The sequence below is a fragment of the Rhinolophus hipposideros genome (genome assembly GCF_964194185.1).
Source record: "Rhinolophus hipposideros genome assembly, chromosome: 18".
Classification (NCBI taxonomy): domain Eukaryota; kingdom Metazoa; phylum Chordata; class Mammalia; order Chiroptera; family Rhinolophidae; genus Rhinolophus; species Rhinolophus hipposideros.
Genome location: NC_138064.1, coordinates 30,827,049 through 30,850,494, shown reverse-complemented (window position 1 = coordinate 30,850,494; position 23,446 = coordinate 30,827,049). Strand labels below are relative to the sequence as shown.

Here is a 23,446-nt window from a genome sequence, read left to right as displayed (position 1 = left end):
TTGATTAAAGCCCTGGTAAAAGTAAAAAAGAAGTTTGAAAGTACATTTCCTATTACTGCTGCTCTGTGTGCCTTATTCTCTATTAATGGCTTTTCTGCAAATTAGCACATAACGGGTTAAAAGCATGTTTATGTTGACATCAAACTCTCTGGCTTTTTTTTTCTTTCTTTTTTTTTTAAAGCAAGACAGTATTTTGCAAACTTTTTGAAAAATCTCTAGCAGATATAATCGTGGCGCCATTCACATGGCTGCATAGTAGTGAGGGCTGTGTCAGCACTTCCATTATGAACCCTGAGTTTCAGGGATTTATTACTCAGCCATAAAAATTTGCTCTGGGCTGAAACTTCACATACATGGTTTCAAACCAGGGAACACATTTTTGAGAAATCTGTCCTTTTTTGGAGTTAAAAGTGGTGAGGGGAGATGGGGAAAAAAAATCAGTGCTCACTGGCTTTCGACATTTTTGACCAAGTGACATCAAAATTCATTAAATAGTAAAGAAATATGGGTTTGATTTATTAGTTTTCACTCTTTTTTTCCACAACAGAGTAGAGCAAAACAGCAGGCACCTTTTAGCCTTTAATCAAAATTTAGGGAATTTTTGTAGGTGAGTGTCTTAATATTTTCGTGTTTGGAGATTTAAAACAACAGAATCAGAGACTTAACTCTTGTAAATGCACATCAACTCATAAACCTCACATTAACTCATAAAGTTTAACTTCAGAGAAGGGTATTCTTCTTTATTAGTTTGGTTTGATTTTCTTGCTCTTGTTTATGAACGGATTTCACTGTAAAATTCCCATAAGAGCCCCTCCCTTAGAGCCCGTCTCCTTACTTAATCTGATTTTAAAGTTAAGCTATCTGGATTTACGTATCTATTTTTTATCTTTTAGATGTATTCTTGAAGTATATTAAAAGATGTAATTTTTTGTGTTGCAATTTAAAGCTACATCATTGAAACAAGGCAAAAGACATTTCTGAAGTGGATATTAAAAAAAAAAAAAATCTTTTCACCTAAAAATGATGTTGTAAAATCTCAATATAAATTGTGAATTTCATTATGAATTTTACATTTTTATGGAGAAAAAATCCTAAAAACCTGAAAAACCAGAAGATATACTGCATAATAAATAGAGTAAATTAAAGAGAAACTGAAAAATTATACCTTAAAATCTAAAGAAAACTCAAGAAATCAGAATAGGATAAAATCATCACGAAAGAAATAAAAAAGTATTTTCATATGTAAAACCAAGAGAAATGAACATTTCTATAATAAATAGAATTAAAAAGTTAACCCTAAAAAGTTTATATTAGATTTTAATTTTGCAGGACATGAATTCATAGAACCAGGCAGTCCTCTAAACTTTGAATTTCATGAATGCAGTACATTGTTTTCATACTTGTTATTCAAGCTAAATATAACCGTTCAGGTAAATTTTGTTAAGTTTGGAAATTTGTCATGTCATTTGAGTTGTATGCAAGTTATATTCATGTGTTCTACTTTTTATAAAGAATGTTTTTTGTTTTTTTAAAGGTTACTTTAAATGCACAGAGTATTGTTAACTCTTGGCAGAAATACTAAATATTTTGTTGCAAAAACAAACAACAAACCTGCTATAATTGCATTTTCTGCTTAACTTATAAAAAAAACTCAGATATCAATTCCCATGTTTTGCTCTGATATGCCTTTTGCTATTAAATTAATCCCTACCTATTTATGCAGTGAACATGTTAAAAATAATTTATTAGGTTCCAGTGATAGAGAAAAACTGCACAAACAGGTATTTCAAGGAGAATTGGGATCTCTCCTGGGGTAAAACAATTCTGATTCCAATTATTTATGCTTATATTTTGAACCTTGTGGATTCCATTAATCGATCAATTTTCTTTCATAAAATAAGATGTCTGGCGAGGTGTTTTCTGAATACAACTTTTGATTGTGGTTCCTGGATACTCCATTAGGTTTTCATTATATTGTAAAAGCACTTATCAATTTAAAGATTTTTAAATATGTGAGGTTTGGACTTTTTATCAAAGATAACTATGGTCCTGTTTAACTCCTAGGTTGAATATTGTTTATGATTTTAAGAAAGTACTTGCATCTTGTTTTGTGCTAACAAATCATGTCATTTGATCCCTGTTAGACATCAAAGCTTAATATGCATAAAAGATATCCTTTGTTTTGCTTCAGTAGCAATTTAATTTCAAGCCAAATATTGTATTGTCAAATATAATATCTGGAGAGGCTACTGCTTCACCTACCTGAACTTGTCCTCTGCAAATATACTTTGATCAGCCATTTATGTTTCTCTTAGAGAAGAAGTTGTATGTCTTGAAAGCTGAGATCAAAGTGACAATAAGCTACAGGGAAGAAAAAAATTACAGAAAATTGCACAGATACTATTTTTTTATTCAAAGTAATGGACCTGTAAGGAAAGATACAGGCGAGTACAAGTAGCTGAAAAAAGATAAACAGAGAATAGAAAGGTGTGGTTTTTTTATACTATAAAAACAGGAATAAATGGGCAAATTCCTATGCCTTTGCTTAATTTCAACTGTGTCTCATGTCATCATCCATCAACAGTGACTAAGGCTGAAGGAGGCTTTGAAAATAAGACATTCTTCTTGGTCCGATAGTATCTTTGTTTAGTGAAGTTTATTTATTTATATAACAGTACTAACCAAAACAAAATGGCCCTAACATTTTGTAGTTTTTTTTTTTCCTTTTGCCTAATTACATTTAGTAGTTTTACTGTTTTCTTGACCTTACATAAAGATGAAAAATTCAAATTCCTAATTTATGGGAGTTTTGAAAAGTAGACCAATAAATTGCTACTTAATTACCAATTATTGAATGCTTATTTGCCCCGTATATTTATCTTTAACTCTTAAGCCAGACTTAAAGTTTAGGTATCATTACTCCATTTTATAGATGAACCTGCTTCTGAGAGAGCTTTAATTGATTAAAGAATCAAAGCGAACATACAGCACAGTAAAGGTTGGATTCCAGGTTGGTTTTGTAGAGTTCTTATTGTAACTTATGGTCCACAAATTGCTCACTTCCTGGTTTCTCAAACTAGTGTCTGGGTAACACTGCTTAACTGAAGTTGATGGGGGTTCTTGGAGAGTCCGAATACACACTGGCATATGTAGGGCTCTGGAGACTTCGGCAGCAAAGAAATATTTCCAACTGTATTTAGGGATGCTAGAAACTATGGAGTGAACTGTTTTTAGAGAAGATCTCCCATAGTGCAGGAATCATTTTTGTTATATTACCTGGAGAGCTTTTCTCATGGTGTGATCTATCTACATCAGAATCCTTCTAGTTTCTGGTACAAATACAGATTTTTGGAGTCATTCTAGATCTCCTGCATTGGGGTTTGGGGCAGGAAAGGGGAGATTGGAAGGGGAGAGACATTATGAACATTAAAAGTTTGAGATCCACTGCCATGGCTCTGCAGAAGAGCTTTTGGACAATTCCAATTTCTTGGGACAATGGCTTGGAGATACCATTAATAGACTCAAATAACATTTCCTTAAAAAATTATGCTAGATGACTGACACTACCTAAAAGGTTCCTCTGACCATATGGCCAGGTAGAAATTGGTCCTGATTAGGGGATGGTGGTGGAAGTTTTGGGGAAATGAGTCTACCAGGGACCCCACCTGTGATTGTGATACACTGCCCTCCTTCCGTAGCTTAAACTTCAGGTGTTTCTGGTTCTCCGGAAAGAGTAATTTATCAAACATTTATTGAAGGCACTCTGCCTGAGGGGCACCCAGGGTGCCTGAGAGTTGAATGGGGGTTCCTGAAGAATCACAAAGGTTCAGCTGACAGTTTCTGCCCTTGAGTGCTTCTCAGTGTGGGGAGTTCTTAATCCTTTCTCTATTGTTTTATGTAAACCCTGCGACTGAAGAAACAGTTTATGTAACCCAATTGTGACTCTGAGGTGAACTGACTTTCTTTCAGACACTATGACATATTGTTAACTATTTGAGCTCTCTTTGCCTCATTCTGCATCTTCAAAATTAGTATGATAAGACTAATCATACCAGAAAAGTAAGGCATAAAAGCAAGTATGAGGTGTCTTACAGAAGCATTTATTTTTTCCATGTGTTTGTTGAAAAACAGAAGATATTTTGGGTGAAAGCAGGTTTGGAAGGACATGTTTCAGGTTTCGAGTGGAATCTAGATAACAATTAAGTCAACCTTATCAACTCACCAGGTTAAAAAAAAAATGAATTTATCCATTGAAAGATGAAGGGTGCTACCTGAATTTATACTATAGATAGTTTTTAACTATTTAATATGTGAAGTTTTAAAGTAGTATCTAATATACATGGTTTTAGATTTCTCTATTATGTACTATTTCAGCTTTTTTTTCAAGTTCAGTTCTAAAGAAAATAAAATTGTTCAAAACGGATGACCAAAAACCCACCAAACTGTTTTTATTTGTAATCTTTTTCAACTCTTCCAAATAGTAATTAGGCCAGATATGAAATCTTTTTGTAAAATTGGCAGTGGAGACATCTGCAGAAACCTTTGGTGTGAATTTGGGAGTAATTTAGAATAGATTAACAATGGCTTATCTCACTGTCTCATCACTCCTTTGATAAGCAGTTTCTTTCAAGAGTTGGATTCCTTGTGAAATGTTTTTAATTGTCCTCTTTTTCCCCCCTAACAATCTCTTTTACATAAAAAGCCCCTCCAAGGGAGCTGACAGAGGAAGAAAAACAGCAGATCCTGCATTCAGAGGAATTTCTCATCTTTTTTGATCGAACCATACGGGTAATTGAAAGAGTACTAGCAGAAGACTCTGACATCTTCTTTGACTACAGCGGTCGAGAGTTAGAGGAAAAAGATGGGTTAGTTTCTTGGTGCATTTTTAAAAATATACAATGATAAGTTATCTGTTGATGCTAAATTCATGTATGTATTGACTTGGCAAATCCCAAAACTAAGAAATCAGAGGAAGATGAAATTCCAGGGTTGATCTTGCTAAACAGCATTGACTAAGGACTTTGGTTATAACTTCTGGTTTAGAGTTTCCCTATAATTAGCATGTGCTTCCGTGAAATGCTTTTGAACTTGATATCTGGGGAACAGTCCAGGTGACAGAGATTGGCAGAGTCATGTACATTGTCCTCTGAGAAAAAAATTCTTATAAGCAGCAAAAGGAGATTTGCCTTATGTCCAGTAGATCTGTTTTTTATGTCTAAGCCAACAGAAGCTGAAGAAAATAAACATGAGATATGAGAGACCTTAACTGACGGGGTAGACAGTGAACAGAGATTGGAAACTTTTTCCTCTTTTGATACCATAAGATTATCTGTATATGCCTTGTAGGAAACACATGTACAGGGCTATATATTTACAGATAAAACAAACAAAGACTAATCAATAAAAGTGAATGACCCCAAATGACTTTCTCCATGACTGCAGCATATATATTGTAAAAGACAGTGGCTGCTAACCATCGTCATAGGGATAATAGGAGGCATTTTATGAACTTTGTAAGAGATAGAAATAGCTGGATTTTAGCCACCAATTTCTTTTGGCGAAGAACAATATAAAAAGGTGAAATCACCTTGCTTTTTCATCAGACCTGATTACTATTTCTGAAATTCAAATATATTCTCAAAGGACAACCTATCATCATAGAAGACGCTCAAAGGAATGTAACAGAGGCTCCAAAAACAGTTTCAAAAGGGAGTTCTGAAAATGTTCTAAAGAGCTGACAGAATCTTTAGCCTACTTCAAAGAGACAACAGTGTTTTGAATATACATGTTCTGTGATGTCTGTTTTCTTTTTAAAAAGCCTACTCTGTGTTGCTCAGTTGGTTTTCTGGGTCCTACTTCCTTCTGGGTGCCTGGCCCAGAGTTATTCTGGCTTCCTGGCAGTTCCTTGGGTACATGTACCTTTTCCCTGAGTTTGCAAAGATGGAGCTGAAGAAGGGTTAGCAGGAGAAAGCAACTCATAATAAGTCAGCTGATTAGAGCCTAAACTGAATAATCTGAAGCCAGGTCACCCAGTCTAAACAAGAGCTACGAGTATATAAGTAACACAAGTGATGCAGGTGGCAAGCCAGTGGAATGAAGCAATTGAACAGAAAAAAGTGAGTGTGGAGGAACTCCTGAACTGACATTTAGGCAACTTTTTAGGCACATCCCCAAAAAGCTGCTAGAACAGAACAAGCATTACTCAATTTAAACTTGGGGAGCAAATGCGGAACCAGTGCAGAGTTCTTCAGAGGAGGTTTTGGGGTCAGCTGAATGTCAGCTAAGTAAACACTAGCCAAAGTGTAGTCCAGATGCCACTTTGGTCTATGTTAAGTATCTAATACGTTTGGTGAACTCCCCACTTTCCACCACGTCTGTCTCACGATAGAACTGATCACTTGCTATTGAGTAGGGAGGCAGCTGCTATAGTCATTCAGAAATTTCAGGGTAAACAGAAACATGTATGTTATCTCTGGTCTAAAGCCTAGATAAGGGGGCATGGATATAAAAACATCTCCAAGGGCCGTTCCGGCGGCTCAGGCGGTTGGAGCTCTGTTCTCCTAACTCCGAAGGCTGCCAGTTCTATTCCCACATGGGCCAGTGATCTCTCAACCACAAGTTGCCGGTTAGATTCCTGGAGTCCCACAAGGGATGGTGGGCAGCACCCCCTGTAACTAATATTGAACATGGTACCTTGAGCTAAGGTGCCGCTGAGCTCCCGGATGGCTCAGTTGATTGGAGCGCGTCCTCTCAAGCACAAGGTTGCCGGTTCGACTCCCACAAGGGATGGTGGGCTGCGACCCCTGCAACTAGTAACAGCAACTGGACCTGGAGCTGAGCTGCGCCCTCCACAACTAAGACTGAAAGGACAACAACTTGAAGCTGAACGGCACCCTCCACAGCTGAGATTGAAAGGACAACAACTTGACTTGGAAAAAAAGTCCTGGAAGTACACACTGTTCCTCAATAAAGTCCTGTCCTCCCTCCCCCCCAAAAAAGCCATTAAAAAAGAAAAACATCTCCAAGTGTCCTGTGCTCCATTGACAGCTGGGAGAGTTCCAGTAAATTCTGCTTCCCAAGTAACATAGAACTTACTTGGGAAGAGGAGAATCCTTTAGGACTGGTCAAGATGAGAACCTGAGACAAATTTGACATTTTGTAGCAGGCTTGGAACAATATTTAGAAACGTTTTCTGGGCCAGGTTAGAGACAACTTGTCATAAAGGAGACTTTCCTTCCTTTATTTATTTGTGGTCAGAGTTTTCTATCTAAATTGATGCTTTAACTTCAGAGAATACTATGTGCCATAGTCTTGCCATTTGATTCTTTCAATATGAGCAGTAGAGATAAAGTCCTATTCTGAAGCATCTTATTTGTCTTTGATGTTTCAATCCCCCTAGGGATGTCCAGGCTGGAGCCAACCTTTCTTTCAACCGTCAGTTCTACGATGAGCATTGGTCCAAGCACCGAGTAGTCACTTGTATGGACTGGTCTCTCCAGGTAAGACTTATTACTGGGGTGGGACAAACTGGGCTTATACTCGCATGGGATTTGTATAAAAAAATAAGAGAGATTTGCTCCACTTTTTGGGATACGTTCATTAAACTACAATGTTTTTCCATGCCTGTTGCTTGTCTTTCTTATTTTACTGAGTTTTCAGTTTAATTTTTGCACTCTGTCATTCATATACATTGAGAAATTACTATACGGCAGATACCAGACATAGAGCCAGGCCATTCTGTCTGTGAAACTGTTCTCATTAAGGTCACCAATGATTTCCTACTTGCCAAATCCTGTGGGCTATTTTTAAGCCTTCTTTGGCCCTGACTTCTCTTTGTTGTTCAGCTTAGTTAACTTCCCCATACTTATTAAAACAATATCCTTCCATTAAGTTCTACAACTCTATTCTCTTCTAGTATTCACACTTCTCCAGGACTTCTTTTTTCTCTTCCACCCTTGTGATCCTCGGGGTCATGTCATCAACCTCTACTCTTCTTCCCAACATGCTCTCTGTGGGAGATATTTTCCACTGCTTTGGATTCAACCACCACGTGGACAACCTGTGTATATCTTCCACGTAATCTCCCCCCTGAATTCCACTTTACACACCAGAGAGATCCACTCAGCTGTCCCATAGAATCTCAAACTTTCAACTAGCTCATTATTTCTACATATCAAAATCTTTTTTTGCCTACTACATTCTCTCTATGATAAAACCACACCCAAGGACCTAAAGCAGAACTTTCATCATTAACATTAGCAACTTCCTCTCCCTTATCTCCTAGAACAGTCTGTCTACAGGAATGTCCATTTCTCCACTCATATATTTATTATCTTACACCTGTAATATTGCTAACCTTATAATTGGTCTTTCTACATCCATGCTTGTCCACGCATACTTTTCCTTTTGGATGTTTAGCCAAATACAGTTGGCTGTCGATCAGTGTGAGGGTTAGGAACACCAACTGCCAGCCCCACACAGCCAAAAATCTGTGTATAACTTCTGATTTACCGATTGTCCCTCGGTATCTTCGGGGGATTGGTTCCAGGACTAAAACGGCCCGTGCAACTCCCACAGATACCAAAATCTATTGATGCTCAAGTCCCTTGTATAATAAGATGATGTAGAGCAATGCAGTTAACGCTCTACACCCGTGGATTCCAAAGCTGGGATACAGAAGGCCAACTGTATATTTATTTTAAAAAATAAGCATATAGGTGGACTTGTGCATTTCAAACCCATGTTGTTCAAGGGTCAAATGTAATCTTTCTAAAATGGAAACCTGATTGCTTCACTCCTTTGATTAAAACTCCCCATTACCTATAAGAGAAAAGTCTAACTCTTTAGTGGAGCATTCAGAGTAAAAATAGGCAAATTTACCAAATGCCAATTTGCTGAATGGCCAAATCACCTAGCTGACAGTCTACCCAGTGCTGAGCAGTTAAATGATGTGTACACAGGCACACAGCCTAGTTGTGGGGAAGGCTGAATTTGAACCCAGGTGATCTGCCCGCCGAGCCCAGGATTTTTACAACCATGCTCCGTTCCCTTCTGCAATGACAATGACATAATAGCCATGAGGGGAACAGGAATGGAGAGTCCTGGTCATTTATGTGCAGCACAGTTTCTGCTTTCTTGTAGTCTGTGCTTTTATTAGGCATAATAATCCTGGCCAACTTTTAGTTTGTGTTTCTTATGTGCTAAGTACTGTGCCATCGGCTCTGATGGCATTATCCTGTTTCACTCTCATAACATCATATGAAGCAGCCACTATTACTGTTTTCGATTTTATAGCTGAGGAAATTGAAGCTCAGAGAAGTAGTTTGCCAAGTCACTCAGCGAGGATGTAGGAGAGTAGGGATTTGAACCCAGGTCTTCTAGCACCTCAGCGCACAAGGTTTTCACCACAACCTCCCTCAAGGGGCTTAGGAATCTGCAACCAAGAGATATTATATGTGCTGAATACTATGGGGCAGATAGCAACTGCTTTCAGAGTTCAGTAGAGGTTGGGATCTGTTTCTGGTCAGACAAGACATCTCACAAGACAGATTTAGACAAATAGAGGAGAGAAGAAGAGGTTCGGGGCAGAATAGTAAAATATGTGAAGAGCCCCATTTCATCCTACTGGAGAACAGGAGAACTGAAGAGAAGTTGTAATCCCCACAACCAGACTGTCATCAGCCACCAAGTGGGTGAGGATTCTGTCCTCTTGAATCTCCTTTTACATCCAAACAGCAGAGCACGCAGCGCATGATTGCACAGAGACTGATACAAGCGGGGTTTGCTCAGCCACTTCCCGCCAGTGTGTGGGTGGTCTGTGAGCACGCTGGGGTGTATGCACAGAAACCAGATCCAAGCCTGAGGAAACACTTAGCTCTGCTTGTTCACTTGTTCAGAGTCTGGAAATTACACAGGAATCTTATCTGACACATTCCTCAAAGGCAACTTTTACTGTGTTCCTGGATGGGCTGATTGCACTCCCTCAGGGGGCGGCAGGGCCAACATCAGCGGGGCTGGTCCCTCCTGGCCTCAGCGTGTGATGGAACATCTTGCCTGAGGATGGATTTGCCTCCACACAGGGTGCAGTGTGATATTTTTCTTGCAGGAAGTGAAACTGTAAAGGCCAGAAACTCCACCATGGAGAGACCACATTTATTTTTCCCCATTTTTTGTAAACTATTCATCTACACTGTGGGGAAGAGGTTTGCCATTCTGAAAAATGTATTTTATATGGAGCATGAAAAAAAAGAATTAGAACCATCAGTTCCTACCTCATTAAACTTTTGTGAGGTTCAGAGGGCTAGGCTTATATTCTTATGGGGTAAAGAGACTTCCTGAATGGATCTAGATGCCATCTAGGGATACTAAGAAAGAAGAGAAAGATAGAGGCACAGTCTTGGAGTCTAATGGGGGCATGTGTGCCTAGGATGATTACCTGAGTGGAACAGAATGGAACAGAGGGGAGAAAAAGGGAGAAACAACAGTAACTCTTCACTTAATGTCATGGTCAGTAGATTCTGTGACTTTAAGCAAAATGACATATAAAGAAACCAGTTTCACCGCAGGCTAATTGATATAAACAAGAGTTAAGTACCTACAACATCTCCTCAATATTATAACAAAATGACATTGGATGAAATGATGTTATTCGAGGACTTGCTGTATGAGGTTTCTGCATAGCTTTGCATTGATCTCCCGGGCTTCTTAAACAAGAACACTACACCTTTGCAATATTTGACAATATCCACCAAACATCATTCCCCAGAAGAAATTTAAGCACTTGGGGAATTACATCAACTTTGGCATTCGTTGAGCATTGTTTGGCAGAGAAAATCAATAATACTATCCACATAGCACATGACAGGTTTTCCGGACTTGTACGAAACGAGACTCATGATCTTAGTTCCACCATATATACTCGTCTCACATGTAAATTGCATTCTCCAGCCTTTCAGTCATGATACAAACCCAAGTAATCTTTGATAGCTTTTTAAGTTGCCAAATTCAATCAAATTTACAGTAGCAAAAAGACTCCCACTGACACCAATTCAAATCCACTGATACATGGATTTGACACTTACTTTAGGTTGGGCCCCTGTGTTGCTTGTTTATAGTAGGAAATAGCTTCATAACTGGTCTTCCTACCTCAGTCATCACACTGATGAGTCACTGTAAGTACTTTCACCAGATTAACACTTGTGAAGATTACTTATATGCTCTCAATATTACCTTGGGCAAATTAATTGTCTGACTTCTCTTGGCTTAAGTTTCCTGATTCATAAAACAACGATAGTGATACCTAGCTCACATGCTTGTTGTGAATATTGCATAAGTTAAGGTATTTAAAGCACTTAGAATTTTTGCAATATCTAGTACATAAAAAGTACTCAATAAATGTGACAGTAGAGAGAGTAGTAGTAGTAGTAGGGATAGTACAGTATAAATAGTCGTAGAGTGTGACTCCTGCCATCCCTAAAGTCTACAATCATTAGCTAGTACTCAGTAACTTCTGTGATGTCCAGCCCTTTCTTCTTTCTTACCTCTCCATGCAGACTGCATCCCAGCCAAATGCTACAACCTGAGGTCTCCTAAACCTATTTGTCTTTACTGCATTAGTTAAGAAAAATTTACCTCTGGCTAGCTAGTTTAGGCAAAAAGGGGAATTTATTGGAGAGCTACTGGGGTCCTTAGGGAATCCATGGAAAAGATGAAGAGCTGGGACTCAGGAAGAGTAGAAATCTGGGCAGTTTGAGGGACCTCCCCAATGAGATGCTGTCATAACCTGACTCAGTGGGCAGGTTCTGTCGCAGTTCAAAATGTATAGTAGCTTACAGAATGCATTTGCCCAACTGGTATCAACTCGGCAATTGTACTGTACCAGGGAGCTGTACCAGGGAAATCAAACAGCTGTTTATTGAGGTAATCTCCAAAGATGGGAGAATCACTGTAAGCCAGCAGATATCCAAGAGAAATCTCCTGCACCTATATTGGTACCCTTGTCCATACTCTCCTTTTCCTTCTCTCCTAATAACCCACCCATTTGACAAAGCCCAACTCATCCCATTTCTTTTCAGAAGTCCTTTCTAATTTTTCTCCCTGCCACTCCTCATCCCAACTAAAGTATTTCTTTTCTCCTCTGTACTTCTACAGAACCTTATTTACACTTCCATCTTAGCACATATCGTGTTCTGCTTTTATGCTTGCATTATAGTTATTCCTACATGAGTCTTCCCTCCCTCTACTTAACGGTAAGTTCCTATAGAGGAAAGAGAGTTGTTGTACATTGTTCTCCCACATTATCACCCAGCTCAAAGTCTGACCCAGAATGAGCACTTAAAGCATGTTAGTTCTTTTCTCTCCAATAAGTGTCAGACTTTTTTTCTCTATAAGAATAAATAGCTTAAGAGCAGATCTGGCAATTTCCAGGTAAAATTCTCCTAAGTTAAATATTAGATAATCCAGCCCCCTGAGAAATCACAAATTTCATAATTGTTTATATTTTCTTTAAAATCATAATTTCGACATTTAAGGTTTAAATAATTGTTCAGAGATTTATGTTTTATTGGAGAATAAGAAAATATGACTAGTCATGTTCACACAAACAACAGAAAAAGACATACTAGAAGACACTTTGAATTCATAAAATCTTGCATGTGATGAGTTAAATCAGTATCTTTAGGACTTATGAGCCCAATAATAGAAATTACACTAAACTCGTTTCACTGGTATTTTGCTAAAAATCGCGCTGTTTTCTAAAGGAGTCTTAAACCTAAATAATTTAAAATATGTTTTAATGGAAAAATAAAAAGCTACAAGTGGGAACCACTTGTAGACCCAGATGTGAAGCTCTGAGATATGATTCCAGACACATCTGGCTGCTCATTGGCCACTATGGTAGTGGTATTGATGTTTATAGCATTGCCTTTTCCCATGCGACATACTTAAACTTCAGATGGACAGTCTGGAGACTTCTGTGTTTATCTGGATGTTAGTGTCTTTTTGAATGTGCTTTGAATCAAAGGACTTTCTTAACAGCAAATTGTAACTCTGTGTGGTTTTCTTAAGTTGAGGAAACTAAAAGAATGAATAAAGCCATGTGAAGACTTAGGTTTAATTATTGTTGATAGAAAAAAAGGTTGATGTTCAAATTTATAAGGATAATCTTCTGTTAAATATATACACAGCACAGTGAAATAGAAGGGAAAAATTAAATTATCTGTGAGTAAAGGGTGATATGATCTGCTATAATCTTAATATAATCGCACATATAAAGATGCAGTTTTTAATGGGACTGCCTTTTGGAAATCCTAGGGAGGAATGGCCCTTTCGTGAAATGTTGTCTAACTCATAAATACCTCCCATGAGATTCACCCTCACTTTGTTTATTAACACACAGCACAGAGTTCACATAGGGTGAGGAAGTATTTCTACTCACTGTAGAATCCTTGTCATTTTACTGGTTGTGTTCCTTGCACTTATGTTTGTAATTGTTGGCATTATTTGACAACAAAGGATTTAATATACAATCTTTCCGCTGAGCACAGTTACTAAAATTAAAAAGAGCATTTGTAATTGAATAGGTTTTGCTACGAGCTATCGTGTGCTAGGAGTTATTACACCCTAGGTTCAGAGGTCAATAAAAACCATGTCCTACACGCTGAGAGCTTACAAACTAGTAAGAGACATAGGTGGTGTGGGGGAACAAACAAACAAACATAATACAATCTGACAAGTGCATTAATGGCTGGGGGGTGGTTGGCACACATAATGCTAAGGGAGCCAATGAGAGTCAAGGAGAATAGTAACTAGTGGATAGTTAGTTAGGATTGTTTAGAGGACATGATGCCTGCATTGAGTCTTAAAGAATGAGTTAATAATATATACAACAAAGAAGAGGCATTCCAATGAGAGTATCAGACTCATAGGTACAGAGGCTGTACCTATGAACCTTGAATCTAGCCCAGTGAGTCTGGGTCACAGAGTTTGGGGGTGGGAAGAGTTAGAGAAGGTTGTAAGAGATTAAGAAAAGGAGGTAGAAAATGACAGATCACAAAAGATCCTGTATGACCTGCATTTTATCTTGACAGTAATGATGAGCCATTATTTTTAGCAGGAGTGACTTAGGCACATGTATCTTTCGTAAAGTCATATTGACAAAGGATGGAGAGTGGAATAGGTGAGGGTTGGGCTGGCAAGTCTGGAAACAGGAAGGCGTTTAGGAAGCTGTTGCCTTCATTGAGGTAAGAAATTATTTTAGGAAGCTCTCATCTTAAGGATGGAAAGAAAACATACATTTATTTGAAAGGTACTGAGGAAGTAGTGAAACCCAGTACACAGGGCTGAGAAAGAGGAAGGAGTAAAAATGAATGTGGAATGTCTGGGCTGGGTAGCTAGGTGAATGTTAGTTCAAGGTACCAAAAGAGGAACACTGGAGGAGCAGTAGGTTTTTGTAGGAGGCAATGTGCTCATTTTTCTGTTCACTGCATCTGATGTGTCTATGAAATCCCAAATAAGCAGTCAGTTATAAGGATCTGCAACTCAGAGAGAAATCCAGCCTAAAGATATAGATAGATTTAAATATGGTCAGCATATTCATGATTCTTAAAGCCATTTGGAGTAGATGAGGTCACTAGGTAGACAGAGACCAAATAGAGGACATAAGACAGCCCCCTGGAATATGATAATAGAAGGAGAACCTGTAGGGATTAAAAAGAGTGGGCAGAAAGAAAACTGGGAGAGAAAGATGTAATGGAAGCCAGTATAGGAGGAGGGAATAGCCCAGATGTCAGATAATGAAGAGAGGTCCAGTAAGTGTGCAGCTCAGTAGTTATTGGTGATGACGGCAAGCATATGTGGAACGTTCGAGGCAGAAACCAGATTGTGGTAGGCGGAAGCAGGAAGTTGGTATTAAGTATGCCACAACTTAAAAAGAAAGTGCCGTTTAAAGTCTGTCGCATAGCATGTGTCTGTAGGAATGAAAGTTTTCTTTGTGTTGTTATCTTGGCATAATCCATCTATGTGACCTCTTCCATTCAGTACCCAGAGCTGATGGTTGCTTCCTACAACAACAATGAAGACGCTCCCCATGAACCAGATGGAGTGGCCTTGGTTTGGAACATGAAGTTTAAGAAAACCACACCAGAATACGTCTTCCACTGTCAGGTAGGAGTCAGCACAGTAAAAATAACTTACATCTCCTACTAGACCAAATATAGTTCATGCTGCCTTGCATCTGTCTTATGTGGAGAGGAAGAACCAAGTTTAAAAATGGAATTGTTGACAATTTTGGAAAATTCCCCCACAGTAACCTATGTTTTGGGAAAGTGGCAACCCTCTCCAAACAGTTAGGAAGCCTGGTTGGGGACTATGTGTCATTTTCTTTCTATTTAAAACCGCCCCCATAAAGATGAGTTTATAAAGACCTCACACTTATGAAGAAATCCTGGTGTACCACTTCCTCTGCTTAGCAGCAACATACACTTGCCCACCCATGTGGACATCCGCAGAGCACTACCATTTCAAGTTCCCTCCTCTCTCTGAAATGCAGTTCAATGGGGGTTCGCCAATCTTACATTTATGGGCGCCATCTTGCTTACAGATAATGGCATTTTTGTAGCCGGTTTAGGGGAATATGTATCACTAATCGTTTTTGAATTGTTGAGAAATACAGATGCTGTTTCCAGTTTGCAAGTGCAGAGATCATTTCAAATAGTTGTAGATAGTTTGCTCCTTGTGTCTGCTGACACATCTTCTCTTCCATTCAACACAATACATGACGAAATTATATTACACTTACAAGCATTCAGCTTTGCTCTGTTGCCATGACTCTGCCCAAATAATAGTCCTCAGCAGTGGCCAATACACCAACCCCTTTATTAATGTCCCTATCCTGTGATTATGCGCAGGAAAATGCAAAACAAACATTCCAGCTCCAAGTTTCAGCTCCTCCAATATTACGATTCAGGCGTACTGAGTGGCAGATTACTCTGACTACAAATATATCAGTTAAAAAGGGTAGGTAAACCTGTTGATCTTTGGAAGCTTAGTGCCATTTTATATCTAAGAGCTAAGTATCTTTTTGAACTGAAATATGTTTAGACTTTAGAACATTATCAGATATAATTTGGGGAACAGGAGCTGCTGGAATAAAAGCCTCAGCTTAACCTGATTGAGTAACCTCTAACTCTGGCCATGTTTTTCTAATTTGCTATCTTAAAAAACAACAAGAAGTCTAGGTCTGCATAGTAAATAACCTTTAGTTTTTGAACCTTTGAAATAAGAACAGTTTTTTTTCTGTCTTTTTTTTAACATTATCAAATTTGTCAGTTTGATATGCTCTTTCTGTAAACACAGAAGCACAAAAATCTCAATTTTGTTCAGTTTTAAGAGGTTTGCTGAATTACCAAGAAAATACGAAAAGGATTATGGGTTAAGCAGAAGCACATTTTCGAAAAACAGTGCCATTTAAACTATTTTGCTATTACATAAAGCACATCTCAAATTAAAAAAAAGAGGTAACACAATATATTGTTTTAGTTGACGTACATGCTGTTTATCAAAATTTTAAAAATATATATTAACTGACTATAGGTAGCCTATGACAATAACAATTTGATAATATGCTTAATATTCACAGGACTGTATAGTAAACAGGTCAGCAGGACCATAATAATGCTGAGTGAAGAACCATATTTCAAAGGTCTTCGGAATTAATGGGAATTTAAAAATTACCTGTTTTATCACACAACAGTTAATACGAGCATTGATTGAAAAGAGCATCCTCTCTTTACTCTCCTGGTATCTTTACTAAAGATCTTACCAACATACATTTAATTTTATTTTAGTTTCTCCATTAAATGGTCCAATATATGTATATTGGAAGAAAATATATTCCTGATTTCAAAAACCAAAAAAAGTCAGCAGTACTCTGAATATCCTACCAAAAGATGCTGACTACGATATCTCTGTATCCCCCACCTTCCTACTACTATCTTCACTTCATCTGGTGACCAGAAGCAGATGGGGGTTCTAAACTCTATGTATTAGGTTGGTGCAAAAGTAATTGCAGTTTAAAAGAAAAATAATTGCTAAGACCGCAATTACTTTTGCACCAACCTGATAGCATCACCACTAGGAGCAAAGTAAGAATCTTTAATACATTTAATTCAGCTTTGGAGTTGATTCAGTGACATGTGCAAAAGACCAAGAGGACCAAATAAAAGCTACGCAATTCACCACACACACGTTTAAAGATATTGAAAATCAAGATTGTGCTACTCAGATAAGAATGATAATTAGTACATATAAATGACCCTTAATATTCATGAAAGACACATTCAGAAAACCTTATGAAAACTGAAATTGCTGAATACCACTATAGTACCTTTTCTGTGATTAAATTATTTCTCTTCAACTTATCTAACTATAGGGGACAGACTGTATCACCAGCTTTGGGAAGGTGACAAGGGAAAGAGCTTTCATCCCTCTCTGGAAAGGAGGAAGTGGAAGTGGGCATAACCAAAGTAATTATGAAGCCCTTTTGATGAGGACTGCTGGTAGTTTGAATATGCAGCAATAGTTGGAAACCACTGTAGAGGAGAGATGAAGAAAGGGGATTATAAGGTGACAAAAGTGGTCACCCTCTTTATTTAGAAGGGTGGGACTCTTCTTCCTGCCCCACAATTCCCTTTTCCTCTTTTGCCCAAACTAAAGTGGTATTTCCTGCCTTTGTTACTCTGATGCTGATCTCCTACCTGACCCTATTTGTGAAATTTCCTAACCAACTCCCCTTTGCCGTCCCACCTGGCCTGTCCCCGCCAGAATCCTAACTTCAACTGCCCCTCTCCTCCCCACCCCCTACTCTCCCCCCCCCCCCCCCCCGCAATTCCCCCAACACACACACACACTTATTTTCTCTAGCTCACTCACTGCTGGCATCTGCTTCAGTGGTGGATGGTCACAAGACCTGGAGTTGTTTTTCCAGGAATGGGCTCAAGTCCACATTGAATATGATATAGGGACAATGTGCATTGGAGAGATGGAGAGTACCATTTTTGGGGGGTTAGTGACACACCTTGCTAGAGTTGATATCTGTGAAGTTAGGAGAAAAGCCAAGTAAAAATCGATGGCTGCCAAAAAGAAAACAAAGTGCTACAATCCTGAGTATGCCTGAGCTGGTGGGAGACCAAACCAGGGGTAACTTAAGCAGCCAGGAGAGTTATAGATGAATTAGTAGATGGAGGTTATGTAGAGGGAAAAAATAATACGGGCAGTTTAGTTACCATGTACTGAACTCTAATAACTACTATAGTGAATATAACTGCATTTGTCTATATTTTCCACTTTCCCAGCACTTCTACCTTCATGATCTTATTGATCCTTACAACAGTGCAGCAGACAATAATTTTGTTCTTCTTTTCCAGTTGAAAGAATTCTCACTTTAAAGGTTCCTCAGCTAGTGAGCAGTAGAACAATACTGGAACCGAGTCTCATGCTCCTAGGCTGCATTCAGTGATGGGGCTATGTGGGCCTTGATAAGCAGAGTCTGTGCAGTTCATTCAAGGAGTATTTTTGGCAGCCTGACACTTACAAGATGTTGGTTAGACAGGATCCTAGAGTTGGCTACTACAAAGAGAAGCTAGACCTCAAAGGATATACAGCAACCCCTGGGAGAGGCCTCGTGTCATGTATGGGCAACTGCTGGATTGGCTTCAATACTTGGTAGCCTGGCAGTCTGTCATCATTGGCCCGATGCAAGATATAACTACATCCTGGGCCTGGAATAGTCAGGCAAGAGAGCATCCACCCACCAGGGACCTCAGGGCACTCTCCTTCCTGCCTTTCAAGACCGTCTGGGTGGGAAAGACTCACAAGCACTTGGGCCACTCAAAACCTTCTGGCTGGGTCTGGGCTGAGGACGGATGTGATGGTGAGCTAGTCAATGGGGCTCTCAGCAGTGGGGGCTTTAGGAAAAAAAAAAAAAAGAAAAAAGAAACTATTTTGATGAACATATTTAAAAACCTGAAAAAAATTTAAAGCTGCTGGTCTAGAAATAAAAAACAGCAAATTGGAGACCTTGATTGCTAAGCACTTCTCAGTTACAATATGCATTTCTTGGTAACTGATGTATGGGAGCAGCATCTTCTAAACTTAAAAGGGAATTTGGAGAGCCCACAGAATTAAAAAACATGTGAGAAAAATCTAACCCCCTCCCTTCGCCCCCCATGCACCAACTTATCACTGTTCTTCCACATCCTTTCTCATCTCTGGCAAAATTTACTTATTACAATTGATCTCTTCTAGACACTATCTCACTGAAATCAGGCAGTTTGAATGTGCTTCCACATTGTCCTGTGATGTTGCAATAATTTCATAGTTAGATAGTTTGGTTAGTAGGAAAGAGGACTGTGGATAGGGAGACGCAACAGGTGCCTTACAATGATTGTACTTTTATCATTTTGGAGTCATTGCATTAGCTATCCATTTCTTGATGATCTGTGTGGATTCTTCATATTTTTCAAAAGTGTATAACTGCAAACAAATCCTTCGTCTCAAAAAAGGGTCATTTCAGGCACTAGAAAGCAAATGCACAAGAAAAAGACATCGGTTCAGTGTTCTTTTGCAAAGACTGACAGGCTTTTAACCTAATCCTAAAAAGATTGCAGCCCGAAGGCTCATTTCTCTCTGTTAAGAAGAGCAAGACAAAATACCTTCTACTTTCACAGGCAGTTTTTTGTCTTAACTAAAGTGAATTTTTAGTGTGGGCTCTGGTCCTGCATTTTCTATTTTCCTTTCAGTAAAAGTTGTCCATACTTGGAAAATATCGGCGGATTCTGCATAGAAATCAGCCAGTCGGCCCCACCACACAACCTGGCAGAGCTCCTGCTGTCTTCTGTAGTGGCTTCTACACGCTGTCATTACATTATGCATTCTGACCACCCTGCATTGCTTACCCTGGTGTGGTCTTTCTCTTTTAAATGGGATGAATAGAATCAGAAATATATATCTTAGAATTATCTGCATTGAGGTAAGTGGAAAAGTTATATTTAGAGGCTTGGCGTGGTCAGAGGATTTTATTTTTACTTGTATTTTTTCCTGATTTGGTTTCTTTGTTCTTAGCATTCTCTTTTTAAGGTTTATCTGACAATGACCTGAAACCCTCACTAGTTCAGGGGGAAAACAGAATGTGACGTGGAATGATACTAACTAACCTCATTTGTGCCAGTGTTTTAAAAATAGTCACTTGACTTTTTCTCTGGGTGGCTTTACTTCTCATCACGAGTCTATAGAGGTTATAGATGAGGTTGCAGCTCACGACCATCCAGTGTCTGGTTGTGCATGAGATTCCCGCTAACCTTGAAGAGAAGCTCCTTCCGCCCACCGCATGAGGAGTGATGGAGACACTGGAGGGAAATTGGCTGGTGGTCAAGAGAGTTGACAGAAAGTCAGGACTTGCAGCTCTGCTTCTAGTTCACTCCCCTCACTATTGAGTGACCTGGGGGAGTGGCTGAGACTTGTTGTCGTGTCCTGGAAAGACTTCAGTCTCTGGTGGAACCCTCAAGTTTATTTCAATAAACTTGAATTCTTCTCCCATCAATTTTTGTCCTTTTCCCCAGCCCAGATTGTGGTCCATAATCCAACTCGACAAAACAACCACAGGCAAAAAAGATATAAATTATTACAAGTTAAATTTTCCAAGGTATATTATGACCAGAGCAGTGTTAGAATGTGATTTAGGATTTTTATTTTTTAATTCAAAGAAGGATAATTTTCTTATAATCTGGCTGATAAAAAAGAAAAGAAATTTTCTAAGCGTTTCTCTTGGATTTTGTGACAAGGAATGACTACTACGCGGCAGAAGTCAACAAAGAGAAGGGGATGAGTCAATAGAAAGTTCTTTGACAACTAGGGCTACATATTTAAAATGTGTTCCTGGGGTGACAAAATGAAAGGACCTAATAAGTGCTTATTAATTAGAGAGCAAAATCCATGGACGAGAACATGCTAACAAATACAAGTAAGACCCAGTTTTTAAATGCAATGCTGGATGTGCTACAGGACGGAGAAACCCAGAAGAGGAAACCTCAACCATTGTTGCATAGATTGTGATACACATTTTGAAGTATACAATTACGGAAAATTAAAGAATGCAATGACATAAAGGTAAAATTAAGCTCTGACATAAAAGATACAAATTATGTGGGTCAGACAAGAGGAACAGCAGCACAGCGGTGCTATTTCGTGCCTTTAGGAAAAGGCATAAGGGAGTTCAAATGTATGTGCTGAAATGAAATGCAGACATTCGGAAACACTTCTTTTATGCCAATTGAGTCTGACTGGTCCCACGATTGAGGCTTCAGCTAGACACTGATTCTTATTAAATCAAACAGCAGGAACTTCTTTTTCTATTTTTGGCCCAGGAAGCTGGAAACCGAGAAACTGCTTTGCCAGCTTTCATTCTTTATCTGTCCTCTTTCTGGAATTTTCTCCCAAAAGTAACATAAGAAGAAGCAGAATTGATCATTGGGATTTATCTAGGGAAATTAGAATTATCAGCAGGATTATAGCAAACAGATTGTTACCATAGACGATTCCTTGTCTAAAAATAGCAGTGAAGGAGACCATATAACTTACAAGTGACTGAGTGAGCTACTTAAGGCAGAGGGTGCCATGGCAATACACCTTTGAACAAATTGTTTTTAAATTGTTTTCTTTGGCTTGCCATGTCACATTGCCAGTGATCAAGCTGAAGTTTAATATTATTACAAAACTAAGACTTGCTAGCATTGATTCTGCACCATTAATGTGCACATATATTGAAGGCATAGAACCCAAACATTGAAGATTTTATTCAGTTCCCTAAATCCCTTTCCCTCCCCTTCCCATGCCCTGTGCTTTCTCCCATTGCACTTCATTAAGGAATTGCCCCAGGTATTATTGATGTTGAGCAATGGGAGCCAGATGGCAATGAGAGGTTTTCTGGACTGTCACTCTCCTGTCCTACCCATCACCCCACTCAGTCATTCACTGAGGTCAGAGAAGCTGTGGTCTAAGGGAAATGGGTGTTCTCAGGGGTCTGTGCTGAATGCTGATGGGTTCCACTTAAAGCATATTGCCACGGATAATGCGCTCCTGTGTATAATGCACTCCCATGTTTTTGGCCCAAACTTTCAAGGGACAAAAATCTTTCATTTTAATTTTTTGATTCAAATGTTTATTTGTTTACTTTTAGGTACTTGTTTTTTGTATTATAAAGGAATTTTAGCATTAATTTTTTAACATTATGGTACAAGACATTTTATGTACCAGTAACAAATTTACAATATTTACTCATCATAGAAGGCCAAGACCTCTTCAAAGTTGCAAATTCATCATAAGTGCAACAAAACCGATTATTGCATTTCAGGATATTATTTTACATACAGATATCGTTATTGATTTCTAGAGTTACACTTTTATCTCAAAAGCATAAATAAAAGAATTAAAAACATTTATATAGATACAGAATTAGTACTACCCATATATAATGTTCATCTTTGTTTTTCCCTCACAGATTGGGCAAAATATACGTGCATTGTACACGGCAAAATATGGTGCTTCTTAGGATTGTGTGGACACAGGAGATAATATAGGTGTATTAGTCTGTTCAGACTGCCATAACAAAATATCATAGACTGAGTGACTTAAACAACAGAAAGTAATTTTCCCACAGTTCTGGAAACTAGTAAGTCCAAGATCTAGGTGCCAGCCACTTTGGTTTCTGGTGAGGACTCTCTTCCTAGCTTGGAGATGGCTGCCTTCTAGATATTTCCTCACATGCCAGAGGTAGAGAACAAGATTTTCTGGTTTCTAATACCATCATGAGGGCCCACTCTTATGACCTCACCTAAACCTAGTTACTTCTGAAAGGTCCAATCTCCAAATACTAGTACATTGGGAGTTAGGGCTTCAACTTAGGGATTTTAGGTGGACGTCATTCAGTGACTAGTCATAAGTGAACATGCCTTGAGAAGATAAAGTGTTCTCTTTACATTTGGTTATTTCGATCTTATTGTATGAGAGTCTCATAGGAGGAAGCTTAAACCTTGGCATTCTTATTTTTCTTGCTTAAATATATTCCTAAAGAAATTTTGCCTAACTTAGATTCATCCATTCACTCCTTTATTCAACAGAGATATTTATGGGGTACCCACCATGACCAGGTCCTCACAGTACCAATTGACTAAAGCTGAAAAGAGGTTCTCCCCTCTCCACAAGAACTTTAATTTGCCCCAGTCCCCACCATGTCCTAATTCCCATCAGCTGGCAAGCATCTCTCACATTAATCAGATTCCTATATGTCCTTTTTATATACCAATGTCAAGTGAAGAGGGAATCTGAGACAATTACAAAGTTCTTTCATCCCAGTCGTTTAAATATTTATTTCATAACTAAATGAAGATGACAT

The 23,446-nt window shown here is 38.6% G+C and overlaps 1 protein-coding gene across 8 annotated transcripts in view; it reads left to right on the top strand.

The window, feature by feature from the left end:
- Positions 1-23,446, top strand: part of DYNC1I1 (dynein cytoplasmic 1 intermediate chain 1) — a 289,426-nt gene that overhangs the window by 174,293 nt on the left and 91,687 nt on the right. For all 8 annotated transcript variants that reach the window (XM_081079542.1, XM_081079541.1, XM_081079540.1 and 5 more), the window contains 3 exons: positions 4,703-4,865; positions 7,400-7,499; positions 15,037-15,162. In XM_081079542.1, coding sequence (XP_080935668.1) covers positions 4,703-4,865; positions 7,400-7,499; positions 15,037-15,162 — 389 coding nt within the window. The remainder of the gene's footprint in view (positions 1-4,702; positions 4,866-7,399; positions 7,500-15,036; positions 15,163-23,446) is intronic.